Below are 13,236 nucleotides of genomic sequence, written 5' to 3' on the forward strand. Positions count from 1 at the left end.
TATGTCAGGTGCTTTCCTTCTCATGGCAAATGCTGGACTTACAAGGAAGGAGCTGCTGGCTGGGTGGCTTCTGTCCTTGTCACAAAGTCACCCTCCTGGAAGCCAGACCCGGCTTGATGCTGGAAGGTGAACACACGCTCTAATAATTTGCACGGCCTCTCTTTGCAGGACTGTGGGATGGAACTGAACGATGAAGACGGGCATCGCTGTTACCCGCTAGATGAACATTTGCTTTGTCACTCCTGTCATCTGAAACACATAGAGAATGGCACCAGCCCAGCAGCTGTCTACCAGCACCACTACTAGCCAGCATGGCCGACATGGGAAGGTCTGGACAGAAGACTTGTTACGTGATCTCCCTCTCCCCACCCTCAGTTGATTTCCTGTGCATATTTTTCACCAGTCAACAATGTTTCTGTAAAAGGATATGAGAGAATTTTGCTGGATTCCCAGAGTCTGTGTGTTTGTGAGTTCCAGCTGTATCAAACCACGTCTACTTGACCAAGAATGTGGCATGTTATCTAAACTGGTTTACTTTTACGTGCCTTTTTCTGCTGTCTGGAGATTCTTCTTGGCTCATTTTGGAAGATTCTTCAGTGAAAGCACAACTTGCTGTCGGGCCTGTGAACTCAGATCGTGCCATGCACAGTTACAAAGTCAGGGGCTGGCTTGCCTGCCTCCCTACTAGGGATGTCCCATCTACTAAGAGTTTCCTGACAAGCACACTTCATCAGATTCCCTGAAGGACATCAACCTATTAATACCAGTTTTTAGACACTGTCTTTCTTTTTGTTAATTCTTTAGGCAAAGAAAAGAAAGATGTCTGTGCAAAATGGCATGCTCAAACCTTCCAGTTAATTCCCCGAACTCCGGTATCAAGTCTGGCTGTAAGAATACCAACTCTCCAAGCACAAACAAGGCGTGCTGGCTGGCAGCTGGAGGCTGACATCCCATTTCAAACAGAACAAAAAACTGGAACAAGCTGGGCTAAACTACCCTGTTGACTTGGGGCCTGGGCTTGCGTGTCAGCGTGATACGCTGTGGCCAGTCTGCTGTGTCAGAGTCTGAATAGTGGATTGTATTTGGAAAGGAAAGGTCGGGATGCTGAAAGTGTGGACACGGGGAAATCCAGCCTCGTTCTTGCTTGCAGGGCTCGCTTTGGAAAAAGCTCTCCATACACAGGCGCTGGCCTGAGTTTTCCAGCTCGTCCCCAGTGCTCAGCCTCCAGCCTGGCCGCTCCTTTCTGTGGTGTTTACCCAGCACAAAGCCATTTCATAATGGTGCTTATTTAGAGCTCTGGGAACAAATTCGAGATCGTTATGAAGGCTTTGTTACGCAGGGATTTAGAGCCCAGCCTCACAACCTGTACTCAAATGAGTATGTTGGTATAAACAGATTTGCTCCCATGAATAACAACAGCTTATCTGAGCAAGGGGTAAGTGAGTTTGGCCCTTGCTTTCTGTTCTGCTGAGAAAGCAGAAAGGCAGATCATTTCTCTTTTTGAACCCCCCTGCTTTATAGTCAAAGAAATCTGCTCCCCCAGTATGTGTTACGTGTAAGAGAGATGTGCCTGCAGTGCGTGTTCTGTAGGTACCAAAGCTGTGCAACCCCTCGTGTACAGGTACAAAGTTTTTGTTTAAGAAAAAGCTTTTAATTTAAAGTCTCGGATGCAATCAGGGATTTTAGCTACCCTTTCCAACATGTTGTATGGAAAACTAGTTAAATCCTAATGTATCCATGCTAAAGAGGTAAATTCAGTTCTATTAGATAGGGGACAGAATGACATTCTTGAAGTTCTTTTTAGTGAGGAAACTACAATAAATTAGCTGAGTAGTGGCACGGACATGAGCCTGTGCCGAGAACCTGCTATGGTTCACCCACACCTCTTTTCCCATGCTAATAAATACCACGGGCCTCCGTTTTAAGTGGTGCAAGTTGCTGTGCTAAGTATTAAACAAAGGCACAAGCATCAGCTGTAAAACAGATGGAGACCAGTGGCCTGTTAGCACCCTCCTTCACGTCTGTATTGGCTTGCCTTGTCTGAAATGTGAACGTCTGAAGCTGCCCAAGCCATGGGAGCTCGGTGATTTTGGCATGGAGTTTCATCGGGCCAGCAGACCATCCAGCCTTCTGCCCCATCCAGCTGTAAGCGCCTCTGCCTGTTGCTGCTGCTCTTGGGCACGGGGACGGCGGCACATCCAGAGCCCCAGCTTTGGTGTAGCTTGGCTCTGCGGCGCCATTTCTTCTGGAGACATGCAACCCTTCAAGCGAGTGACCGAAAGCTCAAGCGGGGAGGCTTTCCCACTGCAATATACATGGCTCTGGGGCATATGTATCTTCAGAGAGTTTTACCTGTGATTTTAGAGGAGGTAAAATTGACCCCAAATATATGAGCTCCCTGGAGCCTTCAATTTGGCCTCCAGATGCTGGATGATGGAGGGATGGGAACCAACACAAAACATAACTGGTGCTGTATCCGGGTGATATGGGTTGGGGTCAGCAGAACACCCAGGGCAGATCCTGCAGTGCTCTCACCCCGGCGTGCCCTGTCAGCTTGTGTCCTGCAGCGCAGCTGGGCCCGGGGGAGAAGTCTTGAGATGCAACTGTGATCTTAGGAGTGTCTGAAGGGACTGAGGTGGGAAATAATGCCAGCTGAGTGTCCCTGGTAAATAATTCAGATAGTCCTGGGCAGGTGGTTCCCCTCCCTGAGCTTCCTTTGGAAGTGAAGGCAGTGAGATATCCAAGTGGCTTCTGGAAGTGAGCTGGGAACGCCAGCCCTGGTCTGTTGTTCTGTCTCTGAGAGACTGGCTACTACGTGGTGCATGCTTTTGGTAGCTCTTGATATTTAGAGCAGCGCCTCATGCACATTTTCCAGCCTTCATTTTGGGAAGATCTGAAAACACTAGCGGGGCTGCTATTTCCTTTTTAAGATAAATTTTTAGCTACTCACTACTTTTTAGTCTCACTCTTGCAGCCTTCCCCACAACCCCAAAATCAACAGGCAAGAAGGGGAAGGGGAGAAGGACGATTTTCTTTCATGGGAAGCCTCAAGCAGCCCATTTGCAGCCAGCTGTCTTGCAGGATGCCTCTTTTGCATCAATGGAAAGTTTGGCCCCTGCTCCCACATGGTGTCTTGTTACTCCTGTCAGCCATCCCGTATCCCTCAGCACTGGGGATGTGAAGGCTGCCCTACTTTCAGTTTTGAGGTCCTGTATAAATTATTAAGTGCCAATGCTCTCCTTTATTCATGGAGAGCTAGAAATGACAATGTGAAGCTGTTGAGAATGAAGCGTGCGAGTTTGTGGTTTTGAAGCTAAAGCGTCTGCTGCATTGCCCTGCTCCCCTATGTGCGCTAACTTGCACCGCTTTTATCTTTGGGAGTTTGAATTCATTTAAGCTCATTATTATTTCTCCTAGGCTGTGGGTGTCTGAGTCCCTGTTGATTGTCCCCAGCTTGTCCCCGACTCTGCGGCTGCCTGACGGTGGGTCCGGGATGGGGAAGACGAGGGCATCTTGCACAGGGGAGGCTTTTTCTCCTCCTGACCGCTCCCCCGCCCCCGCCAGGCATCTGTGGAGCTGGAAGCCCTCACTGCCTACCTTCAGGCAGCTCCCCCAAAGGGAAAAGCCATCAGGCAGGTAGCTCTGGAGCTGGAGGGGCGAGTTTTGCACGCTCTGCAGAAGAATTTCCAAAAAAGTGTTAGATTCTGCCCATCACCTGGCTGATACGCATTGGGTTTTGCTGTTCACATGAACCTTGTTGTCTTTTTATTTATTAAGATGCTGAAAGGCACTATGAAAAGTTAGTCCTAATTCCTCCCCCAGCGTGCTCTTCGGACGGGTTTTAGGGTAAGGGACCCTTGGAAGTCCCATTGTGCTGGTAATGAGTAACTCACATGCAAATAGTTATTTAAGTGAATTCCTTGAAACTTGCTTTCAGGAGCCAGAGCTTAATAGATTTTTTTTTTTCATTCAGATCATGCTGTTAAATTTCTGTTGTTTAGAATATGGAAACCATTTAAATAGGGATCTTTGCATAAAATCCTGGAGGGAAAGCCCCAGCTATAGAAGCAGCAGACATTTTTGTGTAATTTAAAGTGTGAGAAACACCTGTGATCAAAGTGATTTAGGAAACTGCTCTGATGTAAAACACAAGGAACGGCATTTTCAAACACCCTGGTGATGACCATTTTAGGTCTGTGGCTTTTCAGTTTCTGAGTTTCATTTGGGGGCTTTTAAAATGTTTTCTCAGGCTTTCAGAGTTTAAATGGTATTTTTTTTTGGTAGATTTTTGCTACAAAGTGAATAGCTCCTTGATCTGGAAATGGTGGAGTCTCATCGGCATCAGGTTTGCTATGGCAGATGTGAAAAAGGTGAAACTGGGCTCCTAAGAGCCGGTACAGGTCTGGCTGGCCATTTGAAAGGAAGGGATACCTTTGGCTTCCAAGAGAAGAAAGTAAATGTTTTCCTGTGCTTTCTCCTTCTGCTGATTTTTAGCACTGGGCAAAAATTTGGCATCCCTGAATTTCAGCATTCAGGTCTGTTGATAAGCGCTGCTGCAATCTCCTCCTCTCTCTCAGCCCTGGGGATAATCGCAGGCGCATGCTTCCTAATGAATTTAGTCCCTATTTTGCCCTTCCCTGGAAATTTTACCACTTTATTATTTCAGCAACAGCAAAACTGGGTACTTGTTTAAGGGAAAATGGACACACGCTCCCCATCCTTACTGGAACACTTTGACCTGATCCTCCAAATTACCTGAATATCAGCCTGCTGCTGGTCGATGCAGCAGCAGCTTTGTACTCTGCTGCTGTTGCTGTGAAAATCACGTGGAGGACTCCATCTGCATTAAACTTGAAGTGCACAGGCAGGCAGTCCCACTGAAACCAGTAAGGCTGCGCACGTACGTGAAAATCAATGTGTGTGCGTAGGTCAGTGTTGGATCAAGGGCAGAGTGATTTTATTACAGGCGAGACGTACCCGAGGATGAATCTGTGGCAGTGTAAAAGTTGCCTTGAAACGATTGCTGAAATGGACTGCCAACTTTTTTGTTCAATAAACAAAAATATGTGCTGAAGCAGTGGGGGTGTGTGGAGAAAGAAGGGTGTTACTTAAAAAATACAGTAGCTGTAGGGAGAAGAGGGCAGGTGATTACAGAGAGCAGGGGAGAAGGTGGCGTGGAGGGGATTCACTTTTGGTTATCATATTCCTGTGCATTTATTGCAAGGGGTTTTGAGGGCAAGCGCAGCTGCATACACTGGTCTGGACTGTGCTTCTTCAACGCTGGCCTCGGCTGCGTGTTCTGTGTCTGCTTTTGGGGTCATGGGTGCTGTCGGGTCTGTGCACGTGGATGTGCGGCACGTGCTGCCTGCGAGAGACCTGCCTTTCACACCGCTGTGGCCATGCCAGCTGTTTGTGGATGCATTTTGAGCAACCTTCTGTGCATGAATGAATGTAAGGACAAGTTGACCCAGGCTTATTGCTGGAGAAAAACCTCTGGAGTCAGTACCTGCGGGCAGGGAAGGGCTACGGCCGGATACACCTCCCTTTCTCCCATCCTCTGAGGCTGAGCACCTCCATCACTGGGAGAAGCTGGGAGGGGGTTTGCCTCTCTCATCACACTGCATTCACGCATTCATTTTTCTTTTCCGTTTCTGCATCCTGCTGGTTGCTGGCTGCGGTGGCACTAGGTGTATTTACCAGAGCCGATTGGGCAGACGTCTTCCTGCCGTGTAGCCCAGACAGAGCCCAGGGCTGCTCACCCATCCTAAGGAGAAGCAAAATTATTAAGCTTTTCTGAGCAATAAAAACCTTCCTCCTGCTTTCTTCCAGGGCAGCCAGAAGCTCGTGTGGCAATATGCATCAGTAACCCACTAAGATGAGGCAAGAGACGGGGGGAAAAAAACCTATCCCCACGTGAGCACGCATGGCGTAGAGCCCCGCGAAGGCAGAGGACGGGGATGATCCCTGGTGCAGGGATGATGGGGCTGCAGTTCCCAGCCCTGCTGACACTGACCCTGGTCCCCGCGCAGCAGGTCTGCGGTGCACGGCCAGACGGGGACCCGGGCGCACACACGCAGGCTGTGGCTTTCTGTATCCGGAAAGCAAATCCAGAGCCTGGCTAACGATACTGAATGGTACTAATTATTTTGTTTGTTTCCTTCAAAGCTCAACTCCAGGAGAGAGTATTTTAGGATTTGTGCTGGTGTAACTAACCTTAGCGACCTGTGAACACCGCCCTCTTTTCTTCTGTGCTGTTAAATATTTATAAAGAATGAAGGTCGGCAGCAGGGGCGAAGCTGCTGGCCTTCTTGTGATTTCAGTGATTAAAGACAATGCCATAAAGCAGTGCTCAGCGTCAAGTCTTTCCTAAAATTCCAATGATTGTCATCATCCTGAGTCCACAGGGAGGGAGGGAGCTGTGAAATGATGGTTTCCCAACCTCTGCCTTCCTCCTCTCCCCTTGCCTCAGCAGCTGAAGCAGGGACTGGTGGGGGGAAACCTTCCTAGTGGGGTTCACTGGGGATTTCCAGGCCTTTGCAGGCAGCTGGGATTTGCTGAGGCTGTCCTGCTCTGGTGTCCCTCTGGGGAGACCCTGGTCCCGGGGTGAGGAGCTGGGGGTCCAGTCCCAGCACAGGGGTCTCCTTTCCAGCATTGGTGGGGAGGGTTTTGGGGAGAGTTCCTGTGGTTCTGGGAGGCAGTTGGCCACGTGGTGCCCCCATAGGCTTTGCTGCTATCAGCAGCCATGATGCCTGGTGTCTGAGGACTGGATGCTTAAGTACTGCTGGCCTGAGCAGCACCACAGCAGCACGGAGCTACCCGCTAAAATGAAGCGAATAAATAGGATAACCTGTAATTATACTTTGGGGCTCCCCCTCTTTGAGGTGAGAAGCTGCCCAGAACCCCAGGATGATACCCAGAGGGCTGGATGCAGTGGGAAATTGCCCCAGGCCTGCTTTGTGCCCAACCCCCAGGCCGGGGCTCCTCCCCCAGCTCCAGTGGGGGTGCCCAGGTAGGCACCGGCCTCCCCTGCAGCAGCCATCCCCAAGCGGGTGCCTGCAGTGGGGGGCTGCCGAGGGCCACACAGAAGGCCACGAGCCCCTGCAATGCTGCCCATCCCCGGGGTGCTTTGGAGGCCCCTGCACCTGGTGGGCTCCATGTTGGGGGTATGATGGGGTATGACGGTGGTTGGGGGGGGGGGGGGCTGCCCTGGAGCAGAGAGGGTGCAGGCAGCACCCCTAGGCTGGAGAACAGGAGGGAAAAAGACAGGAAGGGGCAAGGTAAAAGAAGAAAAAAAAAAAAAGAGCAGCCGAGCCAGCCAGGAGTCGAACCTAGAATCTTCTGATCCGTAGTCAGACGCGTTATCCATTGCGCCACTGGCCCTGCTCGTAGTTATACTCTTGCCCGCAGCCAGTTCACGACAGACTCCACGTGGGGGCGGGGCCGCCGGGCAGGGGACAGCCAATCCAACGCAACCTCCCCGCCGACACCCCTCCCAGCGGCTCCCGTGGGGCGTGGCTTACCACCCCACCCGCGCGCTGGCCAATCCCCAGCGGCTTCGTTCGAACGCCTCCGCCCCTCCCGCCCCCGGTTATACGTCACTGTTTCGCGGTGCCCTGGTGGCCCCTGGCGTGCCGGGGGCGGGGTTAGAACTCTGTGGTTCAGCCAATCACGGAGCCGGCCAGTCAGCCCAGGCCCTCCCCCTTCCTCCATAGGTGGTGCCCCGCCCTGTGGCTCTTGCTAACGTGCCCGAGTAGGTTTGTCCTGAGCGGGGTCCCGTCCCTCAAGGCCGGGGGACGCGTCAGTCTGGAAGGGAGGGAGCGGCCGGGTCGGAGGGGGCGAGAGCGACGCTGAGCGGAGCCGGCGGCGGCCGGAGACAGCCGGAGGGGGACGAATGGCGGCAGCGGCAGGAACGGCGGCAGCGGCGGCCTACGCCAACTTGAAGCTGTGAGTGACCTGCTGGGAGAGGGAAAACGAGGCTCTGTGCCACCTGCCGCCGCCGGCCCAGCAGGAGGGGAGGGGCCGGCCGTTGGAGCGGCGGTCGCCTGTCTTGTCCCTTCCCCTCCCCCCGCCCGTTTCCCGCTCCCCTCACGGACCCGCGCGGGGTCCCGCCGCGCTCCGGGGAGCCCCGCGGCTGGCGGCGGCTCGCTGCCGCTCTCGGCCGCCGCTGAGCGGGTGCCCCGTCCTCTTCCCCCCGGGCGGCCGCCGCCTCCGGGCTGTGCCGGGCTCGCCGCCTCTCCTTCGCTTCCTGGGTCAGCGCGAAGGGCTTGGCCCGAGGCAGCGGCTGCGTGCGGCAGCCCGGGGCGAGAGGGAGGAGGACTTTGGCCACGGGTAGAGGTCCGATCCCCTTTCGGCGTCTATCTGATAGTGCTGCTGCAGGTAGAAACGCTGCTGGCGGTTCGCGTGTCTGTCTCGTTTTCCTCTTGCATATCGAGGAGGGCTAATGCGTGCCCACCTTAGCGTGACGGGCGAGTTGCGCTGCTGGGAGAGTGGCCGCTCCGCCGAGGAGTAACCGCTGGGCTGCGAGGAGGAGGTGGTTGGTGCAGGGAGCAGGGGAACCTAGGCTGTCTTCTGCTTTCTTTATAGGTGACTGTTGTGGAAACTCGAGTAGTGATGGTGATGTAAAGCTCTCTATCCGTGCAGCATTACTTGCCAGCAGAAGGTTCATTAAGCGTACTTACCCGTCAGCCCTTTGTGGCACAGGTTTTTTTTGTGGTATGGTTTTGATGCCAGCTGATGATTTTTGAACTTTCGGGACGTTCCTGTGTAGTGTCTGCTGTGACTTTTCAAATAAATTCTTTTAACCTCCTGATGTAATTTTTTCATTAAAACAAAGGTTTTAGTGGAGAATGTAACCCTTGGCACTTGCATGCTCCAGATGTTTGCTTGCTGTCTTTATACGGCGAAGGAAGTTGCGTAACCAAAGCAATACAAAGTTAAAACTGAAAAGGCGTTTCCATTATAATCTCTCATGCTGGCTGATTGAAACTCCTGAAGAAATTACTTTGAGCATGAGACTCTTCATGGCTGGCTGGAGCTAACAGTGAAATGTCCTTGTGTGACTTAAAGGCGTTCCCACGTTTTTGACCTCTAAATATTAGCTTGAAATTTTATAATTGAGTTACTGATGGCATTTTGAGGCAACAGTATCTGAAAGTGATTTTTGAGCCTGATTTAACTGTACTTAATGCTTTGCTAAATTTCATTTGATAGTCATCTTTTGGATTCAGAGCAAGCATACTTAAATCTTTCTTAGAGATCTGTATACAGTTTGTCATGATGCTGTTATGTGTTTAAAAATCACTGGGCTTCTTTCCTTATTTTGATTAGGTAGCTATGTGAGGGTATACAGAGGCTGGAGATAATTGGGTGTTACTGAAGGGTAAGATCATCAGTGATGTTTGAAAGACTTGCTTATTTGGCAGAAAGCTTCATTTTTTTCCTATTGTCGCCTAAACAATGTTTGTCTTTCTTTAAGCTGAACTTGTGATCTTTTTGCCTGCAGAGGAGAAAAGGTGAGTTATATGAGTAGCAGTTGTGTGGCTTGTAGTATGCCGTCCCTCTTACTGAGAATTTTTTTTTTTAAAGTAAAAGCACTTTTCTGGATACAGGCTAGTAAAGAATTCTCTCATTTAAAGTTTAATCTTAACTAACAGTACGCTTTTGATCTTTTTAGAACAAGGCTGTGTCAAGTGTAGTTTAACATGTTTTTTTTCCATAAACTTGAAAACAGAATTGTTTTCTGTTCTGAAAAACAGGCTTTTTTCCTGTTGTTACACAAAGTTGTAGTAATGCCTGCAGACTTTCTACCAAGCCTGTTAAGATAAAGGACCATAACTTGGGTCACGAGTCAAACTTAGTAGATTGGCAAGGTCAATGGAGAATGTTCTGAGCAATCCACACTAGACTTCAGTTTGAGGATTTAGTGGTAACTTTTTTTTGTGGTGTGTGTTTGGGTTTTTTTCTGACTTTTCATTCTCACTATGAAAAGGTCAGATTTTGCAACTGCACCTCTTCTAGGTAGTCTGGTGGCCCTGTATGGAGCTTCACGGATTCACCCCCACTCTGCGGGGTCCCATTCTGTACATCAATTGCAGGTTCTAGCTCTGAATGCAACCCTCTTGTATTTCTCATGTTATCAAAAGTAGTGACTCAAAACCCTTTTTGCCTTGACCAGTGTCATCAGTCAAGCTCAGGTGATACCAGTAAAAATGCTGATGTCTAGTGTCTGTGCTACTGTTGGAACTATGTGAGTTACACAGACAGTTATTGGGGGAAATTATTAACCTGAAAACTGCTATCCATAGTTGTGTCATCTATGTCACTGCTTTACTTATTTAACTTCCTCTCATAGCCTCAGGAAAAAATTGTAAAATTCAAACAGCTATTGCAGGTAGCAAGCTGGTGGATGATAGTGAAGCTACTAGTCCGATTAATCAATAAAACCTGATTGGTAAAGTTGTCTGTGGTATAGAAAGAATCCTGGCTGTTATTTTGGCTTACTTAAAATCACTTTTTTCTTTGTGCTTGGGTGAAGACTTATCTTGCTGATAGCCTTCTAAGTATCATGTGGGTCTCTGACACTAGCTGTGTTTCAAAATTAATTCCTCTTGCCCCCAGTTTTGCCTGCATGCTTTGTGAATGTACTGGTCAGTCATTAGTAGCTACTGCACTTGAACACGGTGCCTTCCACCTGTCTGTATTTGGCGAGAGGTCCAAAAGTACATCTTGTCTTTGGGTTTTCTTGCTTGTCTTCTAAACTGAATTTTTAGAGTTTGGATAACACTTCTAGAAAGAACAGCTACACATCTCTTCCCCCTCCCCTCCCCCAACCACTGCTTAATCTAAGTGGCTGTTGTGGTGAAGTTCAGGGATATTGGTTGAGGAGGGCATTAACTTATGCAGTAAGTCTTTTGTCATAAGTCAAACAACTGGAAATAGTTATTATGAAGCTATGCCTTTAATATGTACCATTTTTGTTTTAAAGTTGTATTTCCATTAGTGGTTTTTTTAATCCTGGGATCATACTCCCTTTTTCCTCCCTGCAACAACTACTGCTCCATGGGAGATGTTCCAGATCCTTGAGCTGTTTCTGCTCGAGGATTAATATTTATTGTAGATGTATAATTAGCACACCTGCTCACCTAGAAAATCTGGAATCTCTGGAGTGTTGAAACCAGCAGTGTGTTAGCACTGTTACTTAACATGTTGTTGGGACTCTGTGCATATACTAATGCCTTTCCTATATCTCACTGCAGACCACTTTGATATCTTGAGTACAGCAAATGCATTGCTACGCAGTACAGGATGTGCTTTTGGCTTGCTTTATTACAGTATTTAGGGGCTGACATCAAAGAGTTTCCTGCATTAGAGCAATGTTAAGTATTTATGGTGAAATAATCAATTACTGAAGTAAGGGTTTAGCTGTTGAGGCCTAGAAGGCTTAAGTGATATTGAGTGAATTACTATCTTTAGTTGCCATTAGAGCATGATGGGTCCTCTTTCATGCTGTATCTGAACAGAGGAATATTCTTGTCTGTAAGATTTGTCTAATTAAAATGTGGGATGCAACTCTGCATTATCTTCATGATGTACAACACTGCTTTATAATAGAACTAATTAAGTGAAACTACACAATAAATGTATGAACTAAAAAAAGAGTATTTCACTTAACTGTAAATGAAGCTGACTATACATTGTATAAGCAAGCAATGTTTTTGTTCTGTGTTGGGAATCACACTTTATTTTGTAAGGCAGCCTTTTGCCTTGGATTATTAAATGGGACAACTCTTCTTTTTATTAATGGCTTAAAAAGAGAAGGCAATGTCTTTAAATAGAGATGAAAGTGGTCAGTTAAAACAACAGAAGGTGATTTTTCTTAGAAGACCCTAAGACGCAGCTCTAGGGTTTTGAGGTGGTATGACTTCCTCTGTTAATTTCTTGTGAAGCATAAAAATACACTAAACCTGAATTGAATGAAAAAGAATAGAGACTCTTCTGTAATATAAGTAGCTAACAACAAAAAACACAAACCCTGTGAAACTTCCTGCTTTAAGGTAATTTCAAAGCGTCTTTGCTTTTGTAGGAACTTACAGGAGGTTTTGGAGGGAAACCACTTGTGACACGTAACTATGACAACATAACACCAACCTTGTTCAGACACTTACTACAAATGTGGAAAACATATTTTATTCAAAGCATTACTTGGATGCTACTGAAATAACTACATAAACGAGAGATTAACTCTCATTCAGATTCTGACTGGTCATAGGTGCTCTTGTCCTTTTTTCCTCTTCAGGCCCATGTGGAACGGTCTCTTGGCTGGGCATTAAAAATGCTTGTTGCAACACAGTACTTAGCCCAGTTTTGGAGAGTATGGGGACTAACTTCATTAGAGCTGTTTAGTTTTCTCTTATTTTACTGTACTACTGGGTATACTCACTTATGTCAATGACCAGAATGATTTCACAAGAGTGGTAGTGCCTGAACTAAAGAAACTAGAAAATCAAAAGGCTTAATTCAGTAAAACACTCACTGAAAATTTTCTTTTTGTTTCTGAAACATAAGATAGTTGAAAGCTTTTTCTAATTGTAGCCTCTGTGCACCCTTTTTACATAGGTTCTCCTTTTGACTACTACTTCAGCAGCATCAGCTGAAATAATGAAAAAGTGTATTTTACTTAAAAAGCCACCACAAAACCCACAACCAAACTCAAACTAAGGCCTGATGTGTAACTGTGCTGTGTTTTCCTTCTAGGTCATCTTTAAATCACTTGCAGATAATTTTTTTGCAACTTTGAATTGCAGGGGTGAAAGCTACTGATTGAGTTGCTTTAACTCTTGGTAGCAATCCACTAAGTTTCAGTTGGAGAAGATTTTAAAAGTGAGATCCAAGTTACCTTCAGTAATACTTGAATTTGGTGGTTGCAGCGCTTCAATACCTTTCTTTTTCTTGAGTACCATGAGTTACACTATCATTGTCAACTATTTCCATTTATCACTCCCTTTGTTCTTTAGCAACATTGAGAAATATTTCATGATAATGGTGGTCAGGTTTTAAAAAAAAGTAAACGGGAGGATCTTGGATTTTGTGAAGGTGTTATGTGCTGTAATGGAAGCAAGATATTGCTGTTAAGAGTTCTTGATGTTTTGGATGGCTATAGACAGCAATGACCACGTAGCCAAGGAGAAGGCAGGCTCCAGTGTCAAATATGAAGATTATAAAAAACCAGAATACAGC

At 47.5% G+C, this 13,236-nt stretch overlaps 2 protein-coding genes and 1 non-coding gene across 3 annotated transcripts in view; 2 read left to right on the top strand and 1 right to left on the bottom strand.

Moving 5' to 3' along the window:
* LIMD1 (LIM domain containing 1) overlaps positions 1 to 1,918 on the top strand; it is a 29,422-nt gene extending 27,504 nt beyond the window's left edge. The window contains exon 8 of the mRNA XM_010306009.2: positions 169 to 1,918. Within this exon, the coding sequence (XP_010304311.2) occupies positions 169 to 306 (138 nt within the window). The 3' untranslated portion in view covers positions 307 to 1,918. The remainder of the gene's footprint in view (positions 1 to 168) is intronic.
* Positions 1,919 to 7,307: 5,389 nt separating this feature from the next.
* Positions 7,308 to 7,380, bottom strand: TRNAR-ACG (transfer RNA arginine (anticodon ACG)). Its single transcript has one exon. It is a non-coding gene; the product is annotated as a tRNA-Arg (tRNA).
* A 304-nt stretch (positions 7,381 to 7,684) lies between these two features.
* SACM1L (SAC1 like phosphatidylinositide phosphatase) overlaps positions 7,685 to 13,236 on the top strand; it is a 32,572-nt gene continuing 27,020 nt past the window's right edge. The window contains exon 1 of the mRNA XM_075745607.1: positions 7,685 to 7,944. Within this exon, the coding sequence (XP_075601722.1) occupies positions 7,892 to 7,944 (53 nt within the window). The 5' untranslated portion in view covers positions 7,685 to 7,891. The remainder of the gene's footprint in view (positions 7,945 to 13,236) is intronic.

Source organism: Balearica regulorum, chromosome 2, assembly GCF_011004875.1.
Source record: "Balearica regulorum gibbericeps isolate bBalReg1 chromosome 2, bBalReg1.pri, whole genome shotgun sequence".
Classification (NCBI taxonomy): Eukaryota; Metazoa; Chordata; class Aves; order Gruiformes; family Gruidae; genus Balearica; species Balearica regulorum.